At 45.0% G+C, this 16,466-nt stretch overlaps 1 protein-coding gene across 1 annotated transcript; it reads left to right on the top strand.

The window, feature by feature from the left end:
* Window positions 1-1,587: 1,587 nt before the first annotated feature.
* LOC127316427 (cytochrome P450 78A9) lies at window positions 1,588-3,986 on the top strand. Its single transcript, XM_051346817.2, has 2 exons — window positions 1,588-2,766; window positions 3,068-3,986. Exons 1-2 carry the CDS (start codon window positions 1,771-1,773, stop codon window positions 3,710-3,712), a joined length of 1,641 nt encoding a protein of 546 aa, XP_051202777.1. The 5' UTR covers window positions 1,588-1,770; the 3' UTR covers window positions 3,713-3,986.
* Window positions 3,987-16,466: the final 12,480 nt, after the last annotated feature.

Here is a 16,466-nt window from a genome sequence, read left to right as displayed (position 1 = left end):
GAAGTCTAATCCAACAAATTAAGAGCATATGCAGGGACTAAAAAAGGTTACGTTAAGCATAAAAACAAAGCAGATACGGATGAAACTGAATGCTGCTCTATTTGGAAATGAATGTTGCTACATTTGCTCATAGTGCGTTGTACCTTATCCTAGCTAATGGCAGATAGTTTGGACGAGTTTTTCTACTACCATGTCATCGACACATTGTCAGACCAAGTCTTCTGGTGGTCCGAGCTCTGTATCAACCAACTCACCCTATGAGCACCGGTTTTCATACGTATGCGCTTTAAGATAGGGGATTGCATGGCCTGCAAAATTACCTTGTCGGTCGGCTAGGATATTGGTCGAACAGGTTGCTAGCGTTGCAGACCACGGGAAAGGAGTGGAGATGACCGAGAGCGTTTGCCTCTAGCGTGTGGCCATGCCATCAGACATTAGCGGCGAGAGAAGATAATGTGTACTACTCGATAAGCGGCCGAAACTAGTGGTCGGATAAGCCCTTGCCGGCAAAACTAGTGAAGCGGCGCCGGAGAGGGTGAAATGGGTGGGAGCTGGGAAGAGTAGGCGCCGGAGAGATCAAAACTAGTGAAGTGGCTGGCTGAAGGGCTTGGGATGAACAAATACTCGCACAACTCGAACGCGCGGCCTACCCGCTAGACATCAAACCCACCCCGAATTTAGATTGGATTTGCTAAAAAAAATAGACGTATCCCCATGACGCGGTTCGTTTACGGTCACCGTTGGGCCCCCCTATTAGGCCCCGCGACCCGCAAAGGGACACTGTTACGTCCTCCTCCTCTATGCAGAACTGGCCTGCCCAATATGGTACGGCCTTGATGTGTGTTCCTGCACCGTACGTGATCCAACTGAACCATGGACACCTCACGCTGCCACGAACCACAGAGAATTGAACTCACTCTAATTGCACATAAGTCGACTGATCAATGCTCCACCGGTCGACATTAACGGCCATCACTCGCCGGCGGACCCGCCGCGCCGTCGCCTCCAGGCGTCGCGTCCCGCTTCGCTCGGCGGCAGCATGGCCCCCGTCTCGCAACTAATCACCGACCTACAGCGATCTGACTCGGTGCCGTACTGTACGTCGCACCGATCGTTGATCGTGCGTGCACATCGCCAGCCGCCGTGAGGTCGCGACGGAGGCGGAGACTGGACGTGAGCGCCGGCCGGCAGGGCAGCAAAGCGTCTGTGTCGGAGGACGGAGGCGACGTATGACCGTGCGTGCCGTCGGAGGCGACGGTGGCTGGCTGCGGTGTGGGCCGCCACATCGCGCGTTTCACGTGCCGTCGACGCCCCCCGGGCCCCGCCGGAGAGTGGCGCTCCACGCCGGACCCACGCGCACTCGGCGGCGGCGGCGATGGTAAGCCAGCCAAATCACGGGGCAGCGATGTTGTTATCAACGGTACAAGAAAACGGTTAGCTCCACTCCCGCCATTATTATTGTATTATTAAAACATATACTCCTCTCCACCGTAGCTGCAGGACAGACAGATCGAGCAAACTCGACGCCTTTCCTCCACCGCCTAGCCACTTCTTTCCCGCCGCTATAAAAAGCCGTCCGCCCCTCGGTCTCTCGTCCTCCAAAACTCAAACGGGACTTGACTCCTCGAGCAAGCACCTCACCGGTCAGGTCTGGTCTGGTCTCGTCTGGTCTTCTTCTTCCCACTTCCCCTTCCCAAGTCTCAACACGCGAGACCCATCGAGCTAGCTCGGAAACAAAACAAAAGAAAACTTGTACGTACCTACGTCGGCATGGCTCCGTCGGACGACTGTGGCTGGCTGCTGTACGTCTCCCTGGCGGCGAAATGCGGCGGCGAGCCCTACCGCGTGGCCGGCTTCGTCGCGGTCCTGCTCGCCGCCTGCGTCGTCACGGCGCTCCTGCACTGGACGTCCCCGGGCGGGGCGGCGTGGGGGAGGTACCGCTGGACGAGGAAGCAGGCTCTGGGCATTGCCTGCATCCCGGGCCCTCGTGGCCTCCCCGTGATCGGCAGCATGGGCCTCATGACCGGCCTCGCACACCGCAAGCTCGCGGCCGCGGCCGCGTGCGGAGACGGCGGCAGGCGCCGGCGGCTCATGGCGTTCTCGGTCGGGGAGACGCGGATGGTGGTGACCGCCGACCCGGACGTGGCCAGGGACCTGCTGGCCAGCCCGGCCTTCGCCGACCGTCCCGTCAAGGAGTCCGCGTACGGGCTCATGTTCCACCGCGCCATCGGCTTCGCCCCCCACGGCGCCTACTGGCGCACGCTCCGCCGCGTCGCCTCGTCCCACCTCTTCTCGCCTAGGCAGGTGGCCTCCTCGGCCGCGCAGCGCGCCGCCATCGCGCGCCAGATGGTGGACGCCATGCAGGCGTCGGTCGCCCCCAGCGCTGGCGGCGTCGTCGAGGCCCGGCGGTTCGTGAAGCGCGCGTCGCTGCACAACGTGATGTGGTCGGTGTTCGGCCGCACGTACGAGCTGGAGGCCGTCAGCGAGGAGGCCGCGGAGCTGAGGAGCCTGGTCGACGAAGGCTACGCCCTCCTCGGCCAGCTCAACTGGTCCGACCACCTCCCGTGGCTCGCGGGCTTAGACCTGCAGAGGACCCGCGCCAGGTGCTCAGCCCTTGTCCCCCGAGTCAACCGCTTCGTCAGCCGGATCATCGACGAGCACCGCGCAATAAGCGACGCCGACGCCGTGACGGACTTCACCGACGTCCTGCTCTCGCTCCAAGGCGGCGACAAGCTCTCAGACGCCGACATGATCGCCGTGCTCTGGGTATGTTATCACGCTAGCTTTTCAACACAAAAACGAACTGTCACTTACTTATAACCATGGAAAAAAATAGCGCGCTATTCTAACGCTAATAGCACGCTATAGCATATCTGGAGAGCTGACGCTACGCTATTTCGGCGCTATAGCGCGCTATTCGCGTTAATAGCACGCTATAGCATGCTAATAGCGTATTTTTAGACTCACGCTATTTTGTTATAGCGCGCTATTTTTTTCCTTGCTTATAACCTGTCTGATAACTAACTCTCTCATGCTGCGACTAATTTCGTTTGATGTGTCGTTGCAGGAGATGATCTTCCGTGGCACGGACACGGTGGCGGTGGTGATCGAGTGGGTGCTGGCCCGAATGGTGATGCACCAGGAAGTCCAGGCCAGGGTCCACGAGGAGCTGGACCGGGTGGTCGGGCGGCGCAAGGCCGTGACCGAGTCGGACGCCGCCTCGCTCGTCTACCTCCAGGCCGTCATCAAGGAGGTGCTGCGCCTGCACCCGCCGGGCCCGCTGCTCTCCTGGGCGCGCCTCGCCACGTCGGACGTCGACGTGGGCGGCTTCCTCGTCCCCGCCGGGACAACCGCCATGGTCAACATGTGGGCCATAACGCACGACCCGGCCGTCTGGAGCGAGCCGGCAGAGTTCAGGCCAGACAGGTTCCTCGCAGGACCGTCGCGGGATCACGCCGCCGCCGCCGCCGAGTTCTGCATAACGGGCTCAGACCTCAGGCTGGCGCCGTTCGGGTCGGGCAGGCGGAGCTGCCCCGGCAAGTCGCTCGCCATCGCCACCGTCGGGTTCTGGGTCGCCACGCTACTGCATGAGTTCGAGTGGATGCCGCCGTCGTCTGATGGACATGGCGTCGATCTCTCGGAGGTGCTTGGGCTGTCCTGTGAGATGGCGGCCCCGCTGGAGGCAAGGCTCAGGCCGAGGCGTGCCGTCTGATCCACCTGGACCGAGGGTGTAGCCACCGCTACTTTTCTAATAGTGCTTGTAGTGAGTGTATTTTGAGATGTGAAAAACTGTGTAGTGTCCCGTTTTGGGGATGTGCCTGCTGCTGTAATAGGCCGGTATGTTCCCGGCCGGTATGCGTGTACTGTCCTTTTCAGTGTAGCTAGACGCCATAGTATAAATGTATAATTAGGTAATAATTATGAAGTACTACTGTAGTATAGTATCAGGGCATGAGTGTCTACCTACTTCTCTTCTGATTCCCCTTTGTTGCCTAGAGGTTTACTACATGTAGGAGTAACTACTTTTTATATCCTGACGCAAGCTCGTGTGCAGGTTTCTATAACTACATTTCTTTTTCAATAAAAAGTATCAGCACATTGCCTCGTGAGAATATCTGTATCTAATATTGTTTCTTGGTAGGCGTAAGAAAACTATGTACTCCACCATTTAGGGATTTTCCTAACAACCAATGTACGTTTCTTCACTAGTGGCTTTTATTTGTTTTCACACCCAATAACTTTTATATCTGAATATTATTGCACAATTAAGATGGCGAAGTATCTAGTGAAAACTCCAATTCGGTGAAAATATGAAAACTTCCTTCCTCTATCGTCAAATGGTGAATACACAATCCATATTAAAGGTGGGGTTGCTAACCTGCCACTTAATCTTGTTTTGTGAATGATATTTAGATATAAAGATAATAGTAACCCAAGCTAAATATAAGCACAAAACCCATTTTTTTTAAAAAAAAAAATCATGGAACCCATGAATTTCTTGTGAGGGGAGAGAGACAGTGTGTGTGTATGTGATTGGACAAGAAGGATAGGTTAAGTCCGGCCTAACAACAACGGGCTAGGCCGGTTGGTCCTTTTGGGCTAGCCCATGGGCACATATCATTTGACCGTTTTAAGAATTAATTACCCAAAACAAGAATAAATACTAAAAATACCTAAAATAAGCAAACATTTGAAACAATCATATTAAATAGTGAGAAACACAAATATGATTTTTATTATATTTTTAGAAGCACATTTGCATATAAGTAATTATTATGAGAAGTTTAATGCAAAAAATAATTAGAAATGGGGAGAAAAACCCCCGCCTCTGCATCGAATAGATGCATGCGGCCTTTATTTCATTATTAGAAATCATTGCAGTCGTAGTATCAAAATTATTACAGCAGTTCACGGATCACTCAAGGTCGACACATTGATTAACCATCTAAAGAAAGAAAAACAAAAGACGCATCAGTGGATCAACATGTGAGTCTGCGATCAAGCTGCCAGCCGCACCGGCTGAATAAATCTCGTGCAACCATTTCCAAGCGGTTGCACCCAAAATCCATGTCCTGGCGGTGCTCCTCTGTAATAACCCAGAACATAGGAACAACGAAGGGTAGATTTAGAAATGGGATGTGCATTTCATCGCAAAACGGGGGAAATTTTCGCGCCTTATTGCAACTAAACCTAAGAGGGATCGAGGTTCTCTCTCATTTTGCACTTAGGGTTAGGCAAGGTGAGTTAGGGAAATTTCGACATGATCTCTTTTGTATCTTGTTGATTTGGGGAATTGATTTCATTTGACAAGTAAGATGCATTTGGAATATCAAACAGTAAGTATAAATGAATATGGAAATTGAATTCACAATTCAAATACAACTTATGAATTCAAATGACTTTGAATTTCAAATTGAATATTAAAAACAATATTTAATCAAGAATATAAACATTACATAAATCAAAAGCTCATAAGCAAAACTTGAGCTTTATTGATAACCAACACACATTACATTGTCTTTACAATATTCTTGATACAATAATTGATGAACAATAAACAGAAATGAAAAAGGAAAATTACAATATTGTCCTAAACTAAAACCTAGACTAAATGACTTGAAGAATATCTTCATGGTCATATTCAGCTTCAAAACCTGCAAGATAAAACAGCAAGTAATAGCCAGAAAGTCAAGTGTTAAACAGAAATTCAGTTTGGACAGAGTTAAGTGTTGACAGAATTCAGTTTGGACAGAACCAACTGTTCTGCACACTTGTGCTTGTCCAAAGCCCTGGACAGCACAAGATAAGAGCAAGCAGACCAAACCTGAGCACCACCAGGGGCTCAAGTTTCAGCATATGAGAGCACACAGCTCATGTGTGCTAGGCAGGCCATAGCAAGGCAATGCACAAGCTTAGTCACCAAAGTAAGCCAGGCTTGTGTGTCATGGCAAGAACAGAAGTAGAGTTCATATAAAAGGGGCACAAACCCTAGAAACAGTAACCAGTCGACCAGATAAGGATTCACAAGGTAAGGTGAAGGTAGCACAACACAGTTCATCCAGTTCTTGCTCAAGAACAGAATCAACCAACACACAACCATTCCACCACCAGAAATCATGGTGACCTGAGAAGATCAACCAAGACCTGGAGGTGAAGGGCTGTGACACAAACCACAAGTCTGCATCAACACAAAATCTCACTCTAGGAGCTGGAACAAGGTATACCTAGTTCCTGGAGAAGATCCAACGAATCTAATCCATTAATCATGCATGACATAGTCATGGGATTGAACAGATGCTCAAAAGGGTAAATCATCACTTGGTTTTCACCAAGGATTACTAACAGTCTAGAAGCCACAAAGACAGAAATCATCCAGATACAGATCTTGTGCACAGAAGCTAGCAATCATGCACAGATGCACACACTAGCAAGATTTTATGCACAGATAGCACCAGTAGATGTATTGCAAGGATTAGTAGCTAATAAAGACTACACAGAAAATCCTAAGCATATAACCATCAGGAAACCCTAGATTTCTTCACAGGTAAGCATATTGGCATTCATATTTATTATGATCCCCAAATATGCAAGCAAAGATGAGTAGCCAACAAGATCCAGCCAACCATGTGAGCAACCAATCAGTAGCAAGGCTACTGAGGTCACATCACACATAGAACCATCCAAAGCAAAGCCAAATACAAAGCATCATTATCCAGAGATGGATTCAGATTTTATTTGCTTATCAAATAATCATGAACATCAAATTCATACACAAGCAAGTAATTTAATCATCACTGCATAAGCAGTTCATCATTTATTAATTCATCCAAGCATGAATACATAACAAATTCATGCTATATATTGACAGTAGCACACTGTGAGGCACACCAGCACTTGTCACTGCATCACAGCTACTGGATCAAGTCCAGTGAGCTAGAGAGAGCAACAACACATATACACAGAAGCAATAGCATGCTTGAGCATCAGTATGAGTAAGGAAATGATTCACTTAGCCACAGAAATTAATCAGCAACCAAGCCACTGACATTTAATTGATCAAATGGATCAATTGAATCAAGTCAAGCCACACAGATAGGCCAGCCAACAAGAAATGATTGATCCAATGGATCATTGGATTACACAGGAGGCACAGAAGCACCTCACAGGCATCACTGGTATTCACAAGTGTCACAGATGCATAGTAGTACACCTAGATAAGCAAGTACAGCATAGCATAGCAAGCTCATAAGCAAGTACAGCATGGCATAGCAAGATCATAGCATGATAGGAGCAATAGGCAAGCAACACATGGCATGCACATCAAGCAAAGCAACACTGGCCAGTACCAGAGATTGGTGAATTGGCCAGAGCTTGCAGGAAATGGAAGCACGGGTAGCTTAGGCAGCAGTAGCAAGGCTCTGCATGATCACAGGCACATCAGAGAGCAGTAGAGCAAGAGGAAGAAGACACACAGAAGAATGGGAGGCGCACAGGCATGGAGAGGAGAAGGAGAAGGAGCAGAACAACTTACACGCGCCTGGTGGCAGAGGCTATGGCATGGCGAGGCAGTGCTCGCGCGGCCATAGCAGCTGCAAACCAAGGGAAGTCGCCGGCGTTACGCCGACGAACACCACCACAGCAGCACGGCACGGAGACGACGACACAGGTACTGCGAGCAGCACCCGCGCCAGGTCGGTCTCGGAGGCGCACACGTCGACGGCGAGGATGAGCGCTCGTCGGAGATCACCCAATCGCCCGAGGCGATTCACCAGTAGATCCAGAGAGGAGGCAATCGGAGAAACCACGCGGAAAAATCGATAGATCGTCTCGCGGCGGTCCAGATCAGGTAGGTGGCGAGGTCAGGGAAGCACGGCGACGGCCGGAATACGGCGGCGGCCATGGCGGCGACGCCATCGCCACGGGTGTCGCCAGAGGTTAGGGTTAGGTCGAGCGAGTGAGAGAGACGAGTGAGTGAGCGAGCGAGGTGGGCCGCTTCGGCGCCACCGACCCGTTATGGGGCACGCCTTAGTGGGCTGTCCCATGGGCTTTAGTTAGTGGGCTGGCCCAATAGGGGCCAGGGGTATTCTGGTCTTTTCACAATTTAGGAAAAAGCCAGAAATTCACCAATTTTTAGTAAATAAAATACAACTCTAAAAATCCATTAAAAATTGGATTGGTGAATGAAAAATTATTCTTAACAATAATAAAATATGAAATAGAATTTAAGAAAAAAATTCAAATTTATGAATTTGATGAATTTAAAATAAAAACTTGGAATTTCAAACTATTATTTCCTTGTATTTAAAAATCAAGGAAAAATCTCAAATAAGTTCAAATACTTATTTCCAAACATTTCAAAATGAAACTATATTATTCCAAGTCATTTCTATTTGAGAAAGGTATTTTCCAAAGGAAAATACTCTATTCCTTTTTATTCCAAAAATATAGAGGTAACTCTATTATTTCAAATCATTTTGGAATGAATAATGAGTCACCAAGGTAAAGTAGTATTACTTTGAATCATTTTACTTTATGAGAATTAAAGTGGTTTTACATATAAAAACAATTGCAAGTTACTGCCAAAGGCATAAATCTTAACTCAACCCTAAATTGTAATAACTCATTGGGGTAAAGGGATTCCACATAAAATAATACATTCATGACTGCATTATTTGGATTTTATAACATTGTCCTTACCGGACAATGATGCTTCTTACGGAACCCGAGGTCCTGGTTCCATCAACTACATTGAACTGCACTATCTCGCAGTCCACAGGCAAGTTCACCCTTGCTCATACCAACTTGAGTATTTTCTATTACTTTAATGCAAAGCTATATACTTATCATTCCTGCATCGCAAATAAAATGTTACTTTCCAACTATGAATATGACTATGTGGCTGGCAATGGAACCATGGTATGTGTTGATATGGTGGAGGTTCCATTGCATGGGTTATATTAACCTAGGATTAATTACCAATGCCATCCAGTGATTCTAGCGCCGTACAAACCGCGTTAACCATGAGATCTATAATGGCTCTAGGGAAGCCAGCCGTATCTTTTCCCTCCTGCACACCAAAGGACTGGTAGAGCTGCGGGGTGTTGGAGGCACTACCGTAGGTTGGGATAGCCTTTTAAATCCCCATCCATATGTGATGTTGAGCTCTACGGTCTATGATGGATTGTCCAAAGTACACCGTGAGTAAAGCCGTATTATCGGGAGAAGTCTACTGGGGGTGTGCGGTTGGACAAAAGGGTGGGTTTGCAGGGTCGCGGAGAAGGCGGTGTGGGCTTGGATTTTCATACCTAGCCTCACACCAAAGGAAGTGTGAACGGGGGCAAGTCCCTGCGGATGGCAAAAAGGGTGGGATCTCTTGTGGGAAAAGTAACGCACTGATACGTCTCCGACGTATCGATAATTTCTTATGATCCATGCCACATTATTGATGATATCTACATGTTTTATGCATACTTTATGTCATATTTATGCATTTTCTGGAACTAACCTATTAACAAGATGCCGAAGAGCCGATTGTCAAGTTTTCTGCTGTTTTTGGTTTCAGAAATCCTAGTAAGGAAATATTCTCGGAATTGGACGAAATCAACGCCCAGGGGCCTATTTTGCCACGAAGCTTCCAGAAGACCGAAGAGTCAACGAAGTGGGGCCACGAGGTGGCCAGGAGGTAGGGCGGCGCGGCCCAGCCCTTGGCCGCGCCGGCCTGTCTCCTGGGCCCCTCGTGACGCCCCTTGACCTGCCCTTCCGCCTACAAATAGCCTTCGTCGCGAAACCCCCAGTACCGAGAGCCACGATACGGAAAACCTTCCAGAGACGCCGCCGCCGCCAATCCCATCTCGGGGGATTCAGGAGATCGCCTCCGGCACCCTGCCGGAGAGGGGAATCATCTCCCGGAGGACTCTACGCCGCCATGGTCGCCTCCGGAGTGATGAGTGAGTAGTTCACCCCTGGACTATGGGTCCATAGCAGTAGCTAGATGGTTGTCTTCTCCTCATTATGCTTCATTGTCGGATCTTGTGAGCTGCCTAACATGATCAAGATCATCTATCTGTAATGCTATATGTTGTGTTTGTTGGGATCCGATGAATAGAGAATACTATGTTATGTTGATTATCAATTTATATCTATGTGTTGTTTATGATCTTGCATGCTCTCCGTTATTAGTAGAGGCTCTGGCCAAGTTTTTGCTAGTAACTCCAAGAGGGGGTATTTATGCTCGATAGTGGGTTCATGTCTCCGTGAATCTGGTGGGGTGACAGAAACCTCTAAGGTTATGGATGTGCTGTTGCCACTAGGGATAAAACATTGATGCTATGTCCGAGGATGTAGTTATTGATTACATTACGCGCAATACTTAATGCAATTGTCTGTTGTTAGCAACTTAATACTGGAAGGGGTTCGGATGATAACCTGAAGGTGGACTTTTTAGGCATAGATGCATGCTGGATAGCGGTCTATGTACTTTGTCGTAATGCCCAATTAAATCTCACAATACTCATCATAATATGTATGTGCATGGTCATGCCCTCTCTATTTGTCAATTGCCCAACTGTAATTTGTTCACCCAACATGCTATTTATCTTATGGGAGAGACACCTCTAGTGAACTGTGGACCCCGGTCCAATTCTCTATACTGAAATACAATCTACTGCAATACTTGTTCTACTGTTTTCTGCAAACAATCATCTTCCACACTATACATCTAATCCTTTGTTACAGCAAGCCGGTGAGATTGACAACCTCGCTATTTCGTTGGGGCAAAGTACTTGGTTTGTGTTGTGCAGGTTCCACGTTGGCGCCGGAATCCCTGGTGTTGCGCCGCACTACATCTCGCCGCCATCAACCTTCACGTGTTTCTTGACTCCTACTGGTTCGATAAACCTTGGTTTCTTACTGAGGGAAACTTGCCGCTGTGCGCATCACACCTTCCTCTTGGGGTTCCCAACGGACGCGTGTCGAACGGAAAGACAATACGTCAACCACGCGCATCAAGCAAATTTCTGGCGCCGTTGCCGGGGAGATCAAGACACGCTGCAAGGGGAGTCTCCACATCCCAATCTCTTTACTTTGTTTTTGTCTTGCTTTATTTTATTTACTACTTTGTTTGCTGCACTAAATCAAAATACAAAAAAAATTAGTTGCTAGTTTTACTTTATTTACTGTCTTGCACTCTATATCAAAAACACAAAAAAATTAGTTACTTGCATTTACTCTATCTAGTTTGCTTTATTTACTACTGCTAAAATGGGTACTCCTGAAAATACTAAGTTGTGTGACTTCACAACCACAAATAATAATGATTTCTTATGCACACCTATTGCTCCACCTGCTACTACAGCAGAATTCTTTGAAATTAAACCTGCTTTACTGAATCTTGTTATGCGAGAGCAATTTTCTGGTGTTAGTTCTGATGATGCTGCTGCCCAGCTCAATAATTTTGTTGAACTTTGTGAAATGCAAAAGTATAAAGATGTAGATGGTGACATTATAAAATTAAAATTGTTCCCTTTCTCATTAAGAGGAAGAGCTAAAGATTGGTTGCTATCTCTGCCTAAGAATAGTATTGATTCATGGACTAAATGCAAGGATGCTTTTATTGGTAGATATTATCCCCCTGCTAAAATTATATCTTTGAGGAGTAGCATAATGAATTTTAAACAATTGGATACTGAGCATGTTGCACAAGCATGGGAAAGAATGAAATCTTTGGTTAAAAATTGCCCAACCCATGGACTGACTACTTGGATGATCATCCAAACCTTTTATGCAGGACTGAATTTTTCTTCGCGGAACCTATTGGATTCAGCTGCTGGAGGTACCTTTATGTCCATCACTCTTGGTGAAGCAACAAAGCTTCTTGATAATATGATGATTAATTACTCTGAATGGCACATGGAAAGAGCTCCACAAGGTAAGAAGGTAAATTCTGTCGAAGAAACCTCTACCTTGAGTGATAAGATTGATGCTATTATGTCTATGCTTGTGAATGATAGGACTAATGTTGATCCTAATAATGTTCCGTTAGCTTCATTGGTTGCTCAAGAAGAACATGTTGATGTAAACTTCATTAAAAATAATAATTTCAACAACAATGCTTACCGGAACAATTCTAGTAACAACTATAGGCCATATCCTTATAATAATGGCAACGGCTATGGTAATTCTTATGGGAATTCTTACAACAATAGTAGGAACACACCCCCTGGACTTGAAGCCATGCTTAAAGAATTTATTAGTACACAAACTGCTTTTAACAAATCTGTTGAAGAAAAGCTTGGGAAAATTGATATACTTGCTTCTAAAGTCGATAGTCTTGCTGCTGATGTTGATCTTTTGAAATCGAAAGTTATGCCTCATGAAAATCATAATCATAAAATTGTTACTACAGCAAATGCCATCCAAGTTAGAATTAATGAGAATATAAGATTGATGGCCGAATTGCGTGCTAGGTGGGAAAAAGAAGAAAATGAAAAAGAAGATAATATAGCTAAAGTTTGGACTATTACCACCACTAGTAATGCTAATGCTACACATGTTGCTGCACCTCCTACTATCAATGGTAAAATAATTGGTGTTGGCAATGTTTCCACTCCAAATGCAAAGCGCGAAAAACTGCCTGAAACTGCTAAAACTGCTGAAACTGTCTGTGATAAAACTGCTGAAATTTTTTCCAACATTGGGGATGATGACTCCATTGCTTTAGATTATAATGGTTTGAATTTTGATGATTGCCACATCTCTGAAGTTATAAAGTTCTTACAAAAACTTGCTAAAAGTCCTAATGCTAGTGCTATAAATTTGGCTTTCACGAAACATATTACAAATGCTCTCATAAAAGCTAGAGAAGAGAAATTAGAACGCGAAGCTTCTATTCCTAGGAAGCTCGAGGATGGTTGGGAGCCCATCATTAATATGAATGTCAATGACTTTGCTTGTAATGCTTTATGTGATCTTGGTGCAAGTATTTCTGTTATGCCTAAGAAAATTTATATTATGCTTGACTTGCCACCATTGAAAAATTGTTATTTGGATGTTAATCTTGCTGATCATTCTACAAAGAAACCTTTGGGGAAAGTTGATAATGTTCGCATTACCGTTAACAATAATCTTGTCCCCGTTAATTTTGTTGTCTTGGATATTGAATGCAATGCATCTTGTCCCATTATATTGGGAAAACCTTTTCTTCGAACTGTTGGTGCTATCATTGATATGAAGGAAGGTAATATTAAATATCAATTTCCTCTCAAGAAAGGTATGGAACACTTCCCTAGAAAGAGAATGAAGTTACCTTTTGATTCTATTATTAGAAAAAATTATGATGTTGACACTTCGTCTCTTGATAATACTTGATATACACTTTCTGCGCCTAGCTGAAAGGCGTTAAAGAAAAGCGCTTATGGGAGACGACCCATGTTTTTACTATAGTAATTTTATTTTTATTTTGTGTCTTGGAAGTTGTTTACTACTGTAGCAACCTCTCCTTATCTTAGTTTTGTGTATTGTTGTGCCAAGTAAAGTCGTTGATAGTAAGGTTCATACTAGATTTGGATTACTGCGCAGAAACAGATTTCTTTGCTGTCACGAATCTGGGCAAAATTCTCTGTAGGTAACTCATAAAATTATGCCAATTTACTTGAGTGATCCTCAGATATGTACGCAACTTTCATTAAATTTGAGAATTTTCATTTGAGCAAGTCTGGTGCCTCAATAAAATTCGTCATTACGAACTGTTCTGTTTTGACAGATTCTGACTTTTATTTCGCATTGCCTGTTTTGATATGTTCGATGGATTTTTCGATTCCATTGACTTTCAGTAGCTTTGTGGAATGTCCAGAAGTGTTAAGAATGATTATGTCACCTCTGAACATATATATTTTGATTGTGCACTAACCCTCTAATGAGTTGTTTTGAGTTTAGTGTGGAGGAAGTTTTCAAGGATCAAGAGAGGGAGATGATACAACATGATCAAGGAGAGTGAAAGCTCTAAGCTTGGGGATGCCCCGGTGGTTCACCCCTGCATATATCAAGAAGACTCAAGCGTCTAAGCTTGGGGATGCCCAAGGCATCCCCTTCTTCATCGACAACATTATCAGGTTCCTCCCCTGAAACTATATTTTTATTCCATCACATCTTATGTGCTTTGCTTGGAGCGTCGGTTTGTTTTTGTTTTTTTGTTTTGTTTGAATAAAATAGATCCTAGCATTCTTTGTGTGGGGGAGAGACACGCTCCGCTGTTGCATATGGACAAATATGTCCTTAGGCTTTACTCATAGTATTCATGGCGAAGTTTCTTCTTCGTTAAATTGTTGTATGGTTGGAAACGGGAAATGTTGCATGTGGTAGTGTATAATAAAATACTTGTAGAACATTGAGCTTTGATAACTTGATTCTTTGCAAATGTTTTGAGGTATTTAGATGGTAAGGCTTGCTGGATAAATAAGTTAAAATTAGTAGTGGATTGTTGTCTTTAAGCTTGTGCCGTACTACAAACTCTATTTAAATAGTTGAAGGCGTAGTTGGACTTGATAGCTTTCCATGTCTGAGAGTTCATCGTAATAACTAAGTTGTGCTGAAGGTCGAGGGAGCTAGCGGGGTACTTGTGCCACCGTGAACGGCCCTCCTTGGAGTAAATTTTAATCATGCTCTTAATGATGAACCTGCTAGTTGTTTGCAATAAGCTTGTGAGTTCTTTTTGACTAATGTTAAGCTACGGTTTTTGGCACTTCCACCATCCAAATTTGCTAGCCTCTTCGGTACTGTGCATTGCCTTTTGCTCACATTGAGAATTGTGCATACTTCGCCGGTACATCCAAACCCGTGGGAGAACTTTCTCTTGTTCTCCTACACATAAGCCCATACATCTCCTCAAAACAGCCACCATACCTACCTACCACAGCATTTCCATAGCTGTTCCGAGATATATTGCCATGCAACATCCATTTTTACATTACATGCCATGTTGTCATTTATTATTTATATATTGCTTTGCATGATCATATACAGCTGATGTGTGGTTTACCCATGTTACGCTAGATCATTGCACATCCTGCTACACTGGCAGAGGCATACAGTTTCATACATCATGTTTCATTCATTATGAGTTATTTGTACCAAAAAGTGTGTTGTCATATTAGGATGTTGCCCCTAAAATGAAAAGAGCCGTGGAGGCCATCAAAAAGAAAAAAAAAGAAAGAAAAAAAATGAAAAGAAAGAAAAAAAGAAAAAAAGAAAAAAAAGGAAAAAAGAGAATAAAAAAAGGGGCATCATTACTATCTTTTATCCACACTTGTGCTCATGTTTTAGCACCCGCATTATTCATAGTCATCATTTGTGCTCATGTTTAGCACCTACATTCATATGAGAGAGTTTTCATGTTTTACTAGTATAACTATGTGGGGAATTTACACTATAGAACTTGGGTTGTATATTCCAATGATGAGCCTCCTCAAAAGTGCTCTAGGTCTTCGTGAGCAACCAAGTTGGATGCACCCCCACTAGTTCCATTGGAGAGCTTTCATACACATATAGCTCTATGTGCATCCGTTGCATGGCAATCACTACTCCTTGCATAGCTTCGATCATAAGGCTTCCTCTTGTCTAATGGTCATTTACAGCTTTGCAAGCCTTTCTTCCATTTGGCCTTCCAAACCCCCATTAACGTTCTTTATGCCATAACATCCTGGTGCTAATACCAAATGCTTGCGCTCACCGATTGAGTAGACTTCGAAACAGTTGATTCATGACGTTCATGTTTATGTTTACTTGACTGAATCCTTCTTATGTTGTGAAAATTTACTTGATGCTTGGAATGAAGGATAGAACTTCTATGCTGAATACTTAATACATCTTTAATGAACTTTGTACGGTTGCATGTCTTTAAAGCAATAGTTCATGAAAACTTCTAGCTTGTCTAACTCTTGCATTATCATCTCTTATATCAATATAGATACTTGCTTTGAATGATTTGATCTCAGCTCATATGCTTTACAATAGTATGATCAAGGTTATGATGGCATGTTACTCCAGAAATTATCTTTGTTTATCGTTTACCTGCTCGGGACGAGCAGAAACTAAGCTTGGGGATGCTGATACGTCTCCGACGTATCGATAATTTCTTATGATCCATGCCACATTATTGATGATATCTACACGTTTTATGCATACTTTATGTCATATTTATGCATTTTCTGGAACTAACCTATTAACAAGATGCCGAAGAGCCAGTTGCTGTTTTCTGCTGTTTTTGGTTTCAGAAATCCTAGTAAGGAAATATTCTCGGAATTGGACGAAATCAACGCCCAGGGGCCTATTTTGCCACGAAGCTTCCAGAAGACCGAAGAGTCAACGAAGTGGGGCCACGAGGTGGCCAGGAGGTAGGGCGGCGCGGCACAGCCCTTGGCCGCGCCGGCCTGTCTCCTGGGCCCCTCGTGACGCCCCTTGACCCGCCCTTC

This window comes from Lolium perenne, chromosome 7, assembly GCF_019359855.2.
Source record: "Lolium perenne isolate Kyuss_39 chromosome 7, Kyuss_2.0, whole genome shotgun sequence".
In the NCBI taxonomy this organism is placed as follows: domain Eukaryota; kingdom Viridiplantae; phylum Streptophyta; class Magnoliopsida; order Poales; family Poaceae; genus Lolium; species Lolium perenne.
Note: the sequence above shows the minus strand (reverse complement) of the source record. Positions and strands in the feature narration are given on the sequence as shown.